Source organism: Vidua chalybeata, chromosome 12 (genome assembly GCF_026979565.1).
Source record: "Vidua chalybeata isolate OUT-0048 chromosome 12, bVidCha1 merged haplotype, whole genome shotgun sequence".
In the NCBI taxonomy this organism is placed as follows: Eukaryota; Metazoa; Chordata; class Aves; order Passeriformes; family Viduidae; genus Vidua; species Vidua chalybeata.
The window spans coordinates 19,311,350-19,324,513 of record NC_071541.1 but is presented as its reverse complement, the minus strand read 5'-3'; the positions used below and the strand labels follow the sequence as shown (position 1 = coordinate 19,324,513).

Sequence of the window (13,164 nt, the reverse complement as noted above, 5' to 3'; positions counted from 1 at the left end):
GTTAAACTGTAAAGCATGTTCAGCATGATCCCAGTACGGAATTCCGAGCTTGGCTCTCTTAAAGGAAGAGAACTTTTAATTAAGACCAGCTGAGTCCCAAGTGGTCTGAATTAGACAAATCAAACCAATCTTTACACAAACTAAACCTACCTGTGCTATTTGGAATATACACTCATCTGTTTTACTCAAAGAAGTGACCACAGAAACACTTTAAGTGAAACTTTTAAGTGTGCAGCCTGTTTCTGTCAATGTTGAAAACAGGATATATTTCATCACCCAAGAATTCATCCTTGTCTAGACAGAAGATTTTAATACAGACTGTGTGAGATATGCTGTGATATCTGTTAGTCCCCATTTCTGTTCAAGTTTCAGAGAAACTCTTGTAATCCCAGTTTCTCCTCTTTACGCTGATGGGAAGAGATTTCCACCTCTTTTGGTAACTGCCTTCTGTGTGTAGTGTTATTCAGGTCACTATTTCTAATTTCCTTTATTTCCTTCATCTGCTGTTTTTTCAGCATTTTGGCTTTTTGAGGGTCTGCCCTCACCAAGCTGGAGGTCAGTCCATGGAGCTGGAGAATCTGAAATATTCTGAGGCTGGAGGGTTGTAGATTTTACTGGTGATGTGACAGAGAAAAAGAGTCTGTCTTCCTTTTCTATAAACACCTTTTTTGTTAGTGTTTCCATGAGGGATGAGATCTAGGAGGTTTATATACAGTTCCTTCATGAACCTTTTAAAGTGTTCATCCAAACTGTAGAGAAAAAAAGGAGAAACAAACGGAACATTTTCTGTTCTTCAGCAACTTCCAACATTTTTATTCCTTGCTTCACCAATTCTGGTAAAGTTAGAGAGTTTTATAACATGCTTTAGTACTGAAACAACGTGACTTCAAATCACCCTGACCTTACAAAATTACAATCTTAGATTTGGCGTTCTTTGCAAATACTTTGTATATTACAGGAAAGTAAAGAAAGAGGTAGGTATCTAAAGAAACAGGTGGATATCTGTTCATTGTACCAATAAAAAGGCAAGAACGTGCTGCTGTAAATGCTTTTCCAGTGAAGAAGCAGGAAATGAACTGTTTAGAGCAGCGTCCTTACACGGCATCCAGCGAGACACTGACAGCTGCTTAGGAAACATTACAAGAGATGAATCAAGAATCCTGACAGTGGAGAGGGGATTGCAGTGCTCTGCAAACAGAGGGAACACAGCAACAAAACCTGACTGCACAGCAGCTGTGAGCTCTCAGAGTTGCTGTTGGGATAAGGAGCAGGGAAGTCATTCTGACAGCCCTGCAGGAACCTGGGAGAAATGAACACCCAGGTTTTGTTTGTACAATTTCTAATTTGAGGGAAAAAACCTAAAAAAGCCCAATCTTAAAAACCTAACTAGTCCCTAATGTGAACTGATCTTTGTGTGTAAGTTGACTTTGGTTTAAAACAATTAATTGGGTTATGTTTTCCAAGCTTATGTCACAAGCTTCTGTGTTATAACAAATAACACAGAAATATTTTCAAAGGCATTTTTGGGGTGAAAACTTCAGAAGCATTTTACAAAAATAACAAAAAATAAATTACTTTTTAAATGAACAGCTACAAAATCCATGAACCAAACAACATATAACATTGACATGAGATGAAATATATTACACTAAAGGCCAGTTAATTACCACAGTGCTGTGAGGCTTCAAGTAAATTCGGAGGCACTTTTTGGCTGAGCAGTAGTCACTGATTCAGTGTAAAGTCCCAACTCACAGAAACACATGAAACAAAACTGCTAAAGCTTTCTAAGGTTCAAAATTCCTAAAAAAAAAGAAAAAAAAAAGGAAAAAAAGAGAAAGTGCAGATAGGCAGATAGAAAGGCAAAGAGCAAAAAGAAAAAGCACCCAGGTCTGCTGCTTCCCTTCCAGGACTATGGAGTTCCAACACAGTTAAGGATTCACACAGCAGAGAAGAGCAACAAAACTCCAGGGACATGGGAAAACAGACACAAGGAAAGGCAGCAGCAGGTCAGATGAGAGCAAGTCCAAGGTGGAACAAATTGAACTGCACTCTGATTGAAGGGAGCATTCAGTACTTGCAGAATGCCAGGCAATAATACATGGTGTGTTCTGTGCCAGCCCACGTGGAATGGACTGAGTGACCCCAGCACCACAATCTGATATCCTCAAGATCCTCAACACCTAAAAGCTAAATCTTCCAGTAAAAGAAAAAAAAAAAAAGGAGGTACTGTCATGGAGGGATTTAAGTACCAGTGCATGAATAGGCTACTATGAAATATTGCTGTTAAAGTCCCTAACATAACAAAGAGGAAGACACTAAAGGGCAACTCCAGCCATAAATTACATATTTAGAAGCACTATAAAAAGCATTATTGACATTTAATATCATTAAATACACACATGTACCTACATGTACTACTGATAAGCATACCTAATAGAAGACTGTATTAATTCAGAGGTTAAAAAATGTAGAAGGCAGCAGTTTGTGGCACTCTTGTAAAGCACAGTGTGTTTTGGGCAAGAAAAGCACAGCACTGAGTGGTCCTTAAGAAATCGCATCACCTCAATGAGGTGCAAAGTTCTCCAGCTGGAAGACCAGGTCTACAGCAGCATCCACATCTGGCACAATGTGGTCTGGCTCCACCAAGCCAGGCTCGAAGGTGAAATCCCTGTGCCCGTGGAACACGTTCTCAGTGACGCTGTCCCTGGCGGGCAGGGGCACCTCGCTGTGGGGGCTGTACACCCCGGTACAGACCAGCACAGACCTGCAGTGGGCAGCAGCTGCAGATGCCAGCTCGTTCTCCCAGCTGAGGCCAGGCTCATGGTCCTGAGAGAGCAGGGCAGGGGCTCTGCCTGCGGAAGCCTTGGCCTGGAGGCCAAAGCCCATCCCGGAGCTCTCCTCCAGGTAGCGGTTGTACAGGTTTGCTCCATACACATCCGTCATCAGATTGTCCCTGCAAACGAGAAACTCGGTCAGCACTGCAGCTTCAGCTGTCAAAAGGCATCCTTACCATTTCCATCTAACAGTTTATTGGATACTTTACACCACTTTGTGTGCAATCAGGCTGACAGGGAGAAGTCCAGCCCCGCAGCTATTTTATTGCACCGTTTTCATGAAGCGTGACAGGATGAAAATGAATCACTCTCCATATTGCAGACTGGGGCGAGGGGAGACAAATTCAAGGTATGAGCAGCCCATGAATAGCTTATTATATTGCCAAACATCTTGGAGATTCTGAAACAGTCTTTAATACAATACAGCCTTATCTTCTTCTCTGAAAAGGATTCTGTGATGTGGCAGCACATGCAGTAGCGTATGACAACCTAAATGACCTCAGAGATAAAGCCTAGCTCTACAGTCTCTAACTGTCCTCTGCTCCATGGCGGTTGGTGTTACACCAACTAAACCTAACAGAATAAACACCCAGGCAAACCCTTTTTGTTAGATTTACACAGCCTATTACAGAAAAAAAAAATCAGGAGAAATCTTAGTTGCATATAAAATACCTTTTGTGCTTCTGTAGAAATTACACATAAAAAGAGCAAAGCATCACTAATTTTTAAGATTAGAAATGTCACAAAAAATATACCATAGCACCAAGAAAGTTAGATGGTCTTAATGGTAAGAGTTGTATGTTTTTCTTGGCTGGCATTTACACTGTGAGTAATTTCCTGGTGTATTTGTCAGGCTCAGCACACCTGACCCCTCAGCACAGAGGGTCTGGGATTTCCTGCTGTACCTGTGGGGCTCAGCACAGCTTACCCCACAGCATAGAGGGTTTGGATGGGCTGCTCCCAGCTCCTCTGCAGGGCCTGGGCCCGGATCAGGTGCTCTGCATACTGGTATGTCAGCCTGCTGGGTTTGCCCACCAGCGCCTCGTACTTCAGGTCTTTGCCAGTGATCTTCTTGTAAATGTTTTCCAAGCAAACCATGAATGTTCCATGCCCAAACCTACACAGATATAAAACCAAACCATGAATGTTCCATGCCCAAACCTACACAGATATAAATCCAAACCATGAATGTTCCGTGTCCAAACCTACACAGATATAAATCCAAACCATGAATGTTCTGTGTCCAAACCTACAGATATAAATCCAAACCATGAATGTTCCATGCCCAAACTTACACAGATATAAATTCAAACCATGAATGTTCCATGCCTAAAGCTACACAGATATAAAACCAAACCATGAATGTTCCATCCCCAAAGCTACATAGACATAAAACCAAACCATGAATGTTCTGTGCCCAAACCTACACAGTTATAATACCAAATCAAATTGCATTAAGCACAGATTTAAAACATCAACCAAGGGTTTTTATTTCATTATTTTTTAGGAATAAAGTGTGTCCTGCAACTATCAAATTCCACTCAGCATGCAACATTTCTGCAGCTGGTTCGTTGAAAATTAAGTGCTGATTAGCTGAACAACTGACACCAAAATAAACCCACATTACAGGGACAGAACAACAGATTTATCTCATTTTACAATTGCTCACTGGAGGTATCCTGGCTGCCTCAGTGTAGCCTGAAGCCATCACACATATATCTTTTCCAATGGGCTAATCAGAAATAGCCTCTGCTTCCAAAGACTGGTATCTGAGCAGATCTTTGACCCAGGACTGAGGCAGCAATCAAGTCACAGTAACAAGTTTCTATTTCAAATTACAGATGGGGAAGGGAGGGGAAACAAACCTATTAAAGAAGTACCTTCTATTGAAAGCAAAACCAAACAAAACCACTCTAAGAGGTCCTGGCACCTTGTTCTGCACGTTCTACTTGCTTTTTCTTGTGTTCCTTAAAGAGCTCACTGCATTGTCCTCAGCTCAGAACCACTCACTGCTTTCAACCAGCAGGGTCAGCTCTTTACCCTACCAGAAAAAGAGAAATACCAAAGAGGGACCTAATGAAGAGAAACAATAGCCTTGATACATTTTTTATTTTTGTCTTTGAACCAAGGCTCTGAGGACCTCAGGAAAAACCTCTCTTTCTCCACTGTTCTGGGAGTGAAGAAACAGAAGGGTTTAGAGCTTAAAAGCAGCTTTTCTCTTGAGAACTGATTTCCTGGATGCAATAATGCAGCCAGCAACAAGGCAGCATTAGCTGAAAGTGCATTAGAGACATTGCATCCAAAGCCAAGCCCTGCTCTGAAGCTCCATCAAGCATTCTGTATTCAAGTGTTGGCTCTGGATCCTACTGGAAAAATGAGGAAGCCCCAAATAAATCCCAATTATATGAAGAAAGCACTTACCTTGGGGACTGTGCCTCAGCCACCCACATCAGGTCCATGTTACAGGCCAGCACGGGAATGTGAGGGTAGTTTTCCTGCCCATAGGGATTTCCAGGATAGCCACTTGTCAGCAGAACATCAATTATCAGCTGCAGGCTGGTCTCCCATCTGACTGGCTCCCCAAAGAGCACCACAGCTGTGAGAACCACAGGTACAGAACAGTCATGGAATTTCTAACACAGCACTGAGTCTCTGATACTGGGCCTAAAACTTGGCCTAAAGAGACTGAACAAGTCATTTCATATAACCAGGAACTGATCAAACAGTCACATTAATTTAGGGGCTTAATATATCACATGCCCATTCATTCACAGAACATCTCAGAAGTGATAAGACCCCACTGCAAAATCTACAGGTTTAGGAATTTTATTTTACAGGTGAAGTTTCTCCAGAAATGACAATATTAACTTCTGAATTGTATTTCTAAGTCTTCCATAACTTATGAGTTCTCTGTTTACACACAGTATTTAAATACAACACCAGAGATGTTGATTTGTTCATCTCAGAACAAAATTTGAATATTGTTGTTTTTAAAATTTGCTTTGGTCTCCAGCAATAATCTGACATGGCTATTTTAAAATCTTAAGGTCCAATTTCTACTTTCCTGTAGTTCAGATGAGACAAGAGTGAACACAAGACCCTTCTCGTACGACAGCTGCATCCTGACTACTTGTAAGAACAACTAATTCTGAATAATGAGCATCAGTTCATTCCTCATTTATTAATTTAACAATAGCCTGTTAAAGGCAGATGAAAAGGAAAGAAGACCTCATATACCCTTCAAACTTCAAAACCCAGTGGCTGAAAACTGCACACAATAAAAAACAGCTTTACAACACGTGATGCTTCCAAATGAATGAGAGATGTCATTAAGAAGGAAATTTTTGGATTGTCTCAGACAATTTTTAAAGTGTCCAACAATCTAAAAATAATTTCTGAAAATAAAATACAATAAAATACAATATTTCATTTATTAATGGATAGATGCAGGTTATAAAGATAAATAAAGATAACTGACCCTCAATCTTGGGAAGCTCCACAGCAGATGGGGACTGCAATAAGAAAAAAAGGAAAAGTTTTCAACAAGATTAAACATCTCTTTTTAACAGAATAAACTCGAGCACAGCTCCCACAGCTGCCTCCTGTCCCTCCAACAGGAAGGGCACTCTGGATTGGTATACACCTGACATCAGCTCACTCAGAAACTTGTGCTTTCTCTCTGAAGTGACATCTCTGGCACAGGGACAGCAGTGACTGTGCTGTACCTGCACCTGCCTCCTGCTTCTCCTGAGCTGCCCCTGGAGTTTTTTAACTCCAGTTGGTAAAATTACTTGTGTTGTCATTTCAGTTGTTTAAATTACTTGTTTAATTAGTTGTTTAACTACTTGTGTATAGAAGTATGGATGTGTATTTTTCCACAGGAGTAAGAGGACTCCAGTAGTACCAAGATATTTGAAAAAGTTTTTGAGATATGTTTCTTTAACACTTCTAATAAAGAATGCACTGTATAACATGTAATATATTTGCTAAACAATTAAGAGTCTGCACTTCGTTATTTACTCTCTGTGGTGACAAACACTTTAACAGGTTCTTGACCTCCCCCATCCACATGGGTGAGGAGCCCAGCAAAAGGTGACACAGCTGAGTTATGGATTCTGTGTGAGCCAGAGAACGTCCTTGTTACAAGTGGGGGAAATCCACTTTGTAGGCTGGCCCTGAACATGAGCAGCACACCCAGCTATTCACTTCTGCTTTAAATTCTGCACAATTCAACTGGAACCACTGCACCTACTGCTGACATTTAAATAATGCTATAAACAGCAAAAAGAGCCCTTTGAGGGAAAATTATTTATCTTCAAAGCATTCATTTCCAATCAAAGCAGCCTCATGGGTTAGAAACAATAACAACACAATCAAACATTCAGGGAAAAGCTTATGTTATCTTCCACACTTTCTGAGGAAGCTAATCAGCTTTCCAAGACAGATTTTGCATTAGGTATCTGTATTAGATTGTGTGAGCTTTCCCACAACAGCAGGCCACAAAATCAAGGGCTGGGTTAAAGAATTACTACTGAGAGAAAAGAATTGTTCTTGAGAATGTTGTAATAAAACAAATAAGGAAGCAGAAAAGCAAAATCAAAATACAATGTAAGAACAGCAGCATTAGCTTGGTAGTTAAATATTGATCCCTGTTGTAGGATGTCATGCAAGGAGCAAACAGAGGGGTTTGAAACAAAAATCCCCACTCACCAGGACGCTGGGTCTTCTGTCATGGTCAACTGCATCGAGCAGAGGGCGTTTCTCCCGCAGGGTGTCAATGGTGATGGGCTGGCAGAAACCAAGGCTGGGGCACACCGGCTAAGGACACACAGCTGCTCACAGGAAAAGGTTTTCAAACTGCTCATTCCACCTTAACCATTTAAAGGTATTCAACTGACACATTAGTTAGCAATGAGAGCAACACCAAAGACAGATTTTCCTCCCGTGAGACAAAAAGATGATGGTCTCACTGCTGATAAATGAGAGACCAAAGTTGTTCTGTTTTGTTTTGTCTTCTCATCTACTTCTTTCTTAGCCAAGCCTAATGAATTTTGACTGTTAACTGGAATGTTCTCTCAATACTTTTTTCTCAGTTTTGTACTTCAAATAGAGCTTATGCTTAAAAGTTGCATATACATTTTTATAACTTATGATTTACACCAACTTTAATGAAAAACCCACTAAAGGAAGAAGTGCAGAAGGGAGTTAATGGAAGCCTGAGCAAAGCTTATGCAAAAGTTAAGGTTATTAAGTTACAGTTTGAAATTTTGATACCACCGTGATATCAATGTAATTCAAGTTCTTTGGGCACTTAGTATAAAACCACATTCAAAACATAAATTTGGCACCATACTAGGAACTATCATTACTATTTATTACTGCATTAGTAGGGTTGAAATATTTGATTTTCACCTCATCCATAGGATCCCCTGAACCTGATTAAGGAAACCACTTTGACAGAAAGTTGTGGGGTTTTTTAAACTCTTGTTTTAAAGATACTCTTGAGCAATATCAAGAAGGGGTCCTTGTCCAGATACCAGGACACATTTTTCATGATAACGCTTGAACATCCGCAGAGGACTGTGTGACATCATCACTTGATCTTGGGAAATCTGTTTGGGATTTAAAAACAAAAGGAGTCTGTTGTTTTTCAAAGAAGTTGTTTATACATAGATTCAATTAACAGATGTGACTGATTCCAGGAATTACATAACAATCAGCATTTTCTCCTTTCACAAATGATGTATTGATAATGTGCCAGAAAAAAATACCTTACTGACAAATTATCATACATCTCCCTTTCAGCTTCCAGCTCAATTCAACATGAACAAGCCTTTCTCTCCTGGTTTTAGAAAATCACCAAATTAATTTGGAAGCAAACAGGGAAGGAGAATCAGAACTGGTTCCAATTGTGGGCATTTTGCTAAATTGCAGCTGTGATTTAATCAGATTATCACCTTCTTTTAGTTTACATATCCCCACCCCTTCAACAGGACAGGTAGTAACCAGTAAGACTATTATTCTGGAAAGATGCTCCTGTGGATCCCTACTTACCATCTTTCCAAAGAAATACCTTTAGCTTTACTATTGGAAAACCAGTGCCTTTACCAGTAGAAAAGCCATTAGCTTCGGACAGCACTTTTTACTTTCAGCAAAGCATGTCAGGGGGCTTAAGGGAAAAGCAGACCTGGTGAACTGAGCAGCATTTAATGGAAGATAATACACCTGACACATTCAACATGCTAATGAAATAAATGGGATTTAGGTGACTCACTGGAATCCCCAGCAGGTGAGACAACTGGTCAGCTTTTTTCTGGCGCAGGCAGTCGCCGGCGTTGGTGACAAAGACCACGGGCACCAGGAACTGTCCCTGAGGGTTGACCAGCTTTTGAAAGGCTGTTCTGGCAGCAGGAATGGGGGTCCTCCCCCGCACCAGCACCCCATCAATGTCAAAGAGAAACCCAAAGGATGGCAGCCCGCGGAGCTGGAAGGAGGGATGAAATCAAAGGGAACATCAGTTATGCCTGTCCCTACACATATTTAACAGAGTTTACAGCAGCCACAGCACCCTGAGAACAGACACCTCCAGTGAGAGCAGGGGATCTGTAACACTGCACATCTTAAAGTGCCTTACAGGCACATGCTAAAAACATGCTGACACAAGGAGCACCACAACTCCCTCTGCCTTATGCATACAGACTCATGAAAACTATTTTGCCTTACAAATAATTCCAGACTGTTTCAGAAGATAGGGAAAAATTAACTTAAACTGATGCCAAAAGGTACAAAACACATGCTGCTGTGCCAGTGAGTCACACTTTAATGGCTTGACCCCCACAGAATACTAACAAAATATGCAAAAGTAAATTTTTTCAGCAGGAGGCAGGTTCTTGGACACAAGTATTGTACTTGGCTGCTCCCTTACAAGGTGTTTGTAGTAAAACTGTTCTGCCTGCCTTGGAGGCAGTGAAGAGCTGGACTTGGTGAGCCCCGGCAAGGAGAGTGAGGAAGGATGAGCTGAGGGCAAGGAGCAGAGGCAGAGAGAGGACTGTTGAGCAATGAAACTGTTACTGGATCAGGCTGGAAAGGCACGGAACAAAACCTATCATTTCTGTCCCGAGCCTAAAGCAGAAACCTGGAACCTTGGGATTCGTGGTCAGTGATGAAAAGGGAGGGGCTGAGGGCCGAGGCTGAGCACGATGAGGGGAACAGGCGCAGAAAGGACTGCAGCCACGGGACGTGGGACAGCCTTTGCTACCGGAGCTGTCTCAGGGCACGCCGCCACAGCCACCGTGTCTCCTGTGCAGGAGAAGGGCACTTTGCCTACTCAAGCAGCACTTTGTTCCAAATCACTTCTTCACCCACCACATTTTTCCTGCAGCCGGGCACAGCACAGGGACAGGCACCGCTGGGAATGGGGCTGAAGCTCAAACAACAGCGGAAATCCGCCCCCTAGGCAGCCCGAGTTAATATCGTCAACACTGTAAATATATTGCATTCCCATTCATTCAAATTAGGCTGGGTTTCTGTCTTTACATGCAAGAACTCCCCCTGAAGCCTTCTCCTCTCTCCTCTGTAGAATCATCACCCTTTTAATTTAAAGAACAAAACCCCTGAAGTCTTTGTCTCCACGTAGCCTGCGCCCGTTTCACGAGAGCTATGTCAGAAATAACCCAACTGCTGCAGAGATGCTGCTGAAGGCTTGCTAATAAATGTATAGCAGTCTTCCCAGGCTTGAATGGGTGCATGAAACTGCTGAAACTATAGTGGTACTGGAATAATTTTGTAGCAGATGCGATTCTTTACGTTAATTTTGCAACATACAAATAACAGATGTATAGATAACAGATTACAAATGGGAATTTTACAGTAACACTAGCAGGAAGAAAAAGAAAGTATTAAAGGGGGAGAAAGCACTAAGAAAAGAACTGAACATATATATATATATGATAGAAATAATGCTAGATAGAGGCAATGATGTTAACAGCTTTGTTTCCCTTTTGACTGTAAAGAAATTGTTGGTGACAGGAGTGCTGTGCCGCGCTGCCCAACCACAGGGACAGAGCCGGCAGTAGTCGGAACGAGTTTCCCTCGTTCGCTCTGTAAGACCAGAGCACCCGCAGCCCCGGGACAGGAATTGCGGCCAGCAGTGCCCGGGAAATCCATCCCGGCGTCCCGGGGAAGCGACGATGTCCCCGGGCATCCCCGGCCCCGGGCACGGCGGGTGGCCCGGCCGCGCTCCGCCGCGCCCCGCGCCCGTTTCGCTTTCTCTGCTCCCCGGCCCGCCCGCCCCGGGCCCCGGCCCCGCTCACCGCGCTGTGCCCGCTCCGCCCGGCCAAGGGGCCGCACATCCCCCGGGGCGCCGGGAGCCGCGGCGGGCGGGCGGCCCCGAGCAGGGCGCGGAGCGGCGGCAGCGCCCGGCGCATGGCGAGCGGAGAGCGGGGCCGGCAACCGCCCCGCCCGGCCCGGCGTGAGCTCACGGGGCAGCGTCACACGCGTCACGGGCCAGCGTCAGCCCCGGCCAGCGGAGCGGCGCCCTGCGGCATCTCCCGCGCCTCGCCAGGGCTCCGCGCCCGGCCAGCCCCGCGCCGCCGCCGCTCCCCCGCGGCTCGGCCCCTCCGGCGCACCGCGGCTGGCAGCAGGGCGAACTGCAGTCAGGACAACGTGCCGGCCGAGGAGAGAACGATTTTTAAATTTAGTAACAGATCAGAAGAAACGTTCTGTCTGGTTCTGCCTGGCCAGGGGATGAAGGGACTGGAGCATCTCTCTTACGAGGAAAGGCTGAGGGAGCTGGGCATGTCCGGCCTGAGAGGGAAGCCAAGAGGATGGAGCAGGCTCTGCTTGGTGGTGCCAACCGTTCGGACATGAGGAGCTGATGCCCAGGAAGAACTTCTTCCCTGTGCAGCGACTGAGCACTGGAGCAGATTGTCCAGAGAGGGTGTGGAGCTGTCGCACTGGAGCTACCCCAGAAGTGTCTGGACAAATCCTGTGCCCTGTGCTCTGGAATGGCCCTGCTGGAGCAGGGGGGTTGGACCAGATGCCCCACAGTGGCCCCTTCCAGACTGACGCGTTCTGCGATTCATCTCTTGGGAAAAAGCCTAACATGCGCAAACACCACAGTCCCTCAGCTCTGCACCCCTGCAGCTAGACGTGAAAGTGAAACAAGCAGCACAAAATGTCATTAGTTAATGGATACTCTGCAAAGCTGTCTCTGTTTATCTTGCTCATCTGCTAATGCAGATTAGGTAATTCCACTTATTTCCTAGTGCTGCCAACAAATATTCCTCAGCACCCCTCTGACTGTGAGGAGAAACTGATCCTTCAGCGACTGCACTGCACTCCCAGGACACAGAACAGGGAAGGTGGCCTTCCATCTGCACCACTGATGTGGTTGGCACTAAATGAAACACACAAATGCATTTCTAAGAGACAAAAGCAGACCCAAATCGATGCATCAGACAGAACAATTAGAGAGCTTAAGCCAGGATCACACACAGGGCAGAACTCTGAAGCAGGCACGTAAGAATACATGAAGTACTTGTTTTATAACCTGGATGTGCTCAGGGCTGAGGCGTCCCAGAGATGGTATGAGCCATAAGGCTGGCACCACACACACATCCCAGCACAGCTGCACACTCAGAGTTGAGGCAGAGCCTGCCCACTGCTCCATTCTCCAGGACAAACAGGATCCATTTCCTGGCTGTGACCACAGCAGCTTCCCCACCCTGACTCCACCAGCAATTCCACAGCCTGGCAGGACACAGGCATTTTGCTATAGGCCGCTGTGGGAAATAATTACTCTGCAATTTGTTCCCTCAGATGCAGCCAAGAGCATTCAGCTCAAAAAGGCTTCACACTCAGAGCTACAGAGAGAAGACCCGGCCCAGCAGGGCCAGGCAGCAGCCAGTTTGCCTTGCAATTACACACTGCAGTTTCGGGCATTTATTCCTTTTCTGTGTTGGTTGGCAGAGATCAGCCCTGTCTTATAAACTTGCCTTTTACGTCATGATGTTGGTCATACTCCTTTGAACACAAATGTAATCACAATCCTGTTGTTTTTTTTTCTCATTCTTTCAATTTATTCTGCTTTTGTATTTCTGTTATCATCACTCTGTTCCTGATCTGCCTTTACCCTTGTGTGTTTTATAGATTCAGAGTGACTCAAGGGATTTACCACTGGTATTACCAAGCCCTCAGACTGTATCAGGCCATAAGAATTAGCTGTTTTTTCCCCTGCTTAAGTCTAGTTTGCTTATCTCCAGTATATAGTTAAGCAAATCTACAACAAATTGTTATAAGCCATAGAGAAGAATGTGTTTGTGATGTTAGT

At 44.2% G+C, this 13,164-nt stretch overlaps 1 protein-coding gene across 1 annotated transcript; it reads right to left on the bottom strand.

Annotated features, from left to right (window-relative positions):
• Positions 1-797: 797 nt before the first annotated feature.
• Positions 798-11,260, bottom strand: LOC128793990 (haloacid dehalogenase-like hydrolase domain-containing 5). Its single transcript, XM_053953534.1, has 8 exons — positions 11,147-11,260; positions 9,109-9,318; positions 8,334-8,446; positions 7,545-7,638; positions 6,313-6,346; positions 5,256-5,430; positions 3,763-3,951; positions 798-2,953 (listed from the first exon to the last, which is right to left on the bottom strand). Exons 1-8 carry the CDS (start codon positions 11,258-11,260, stop codon positions 2,563-2,565), a joined length of 1,320 nt encoding a protein of 439 aa, XP_053809509.1. The 3' UTR covers positions 798-2,562.
• Between the last annotated feature and the right edge of the window lie 1,904 nt (positions 11,261-13,164).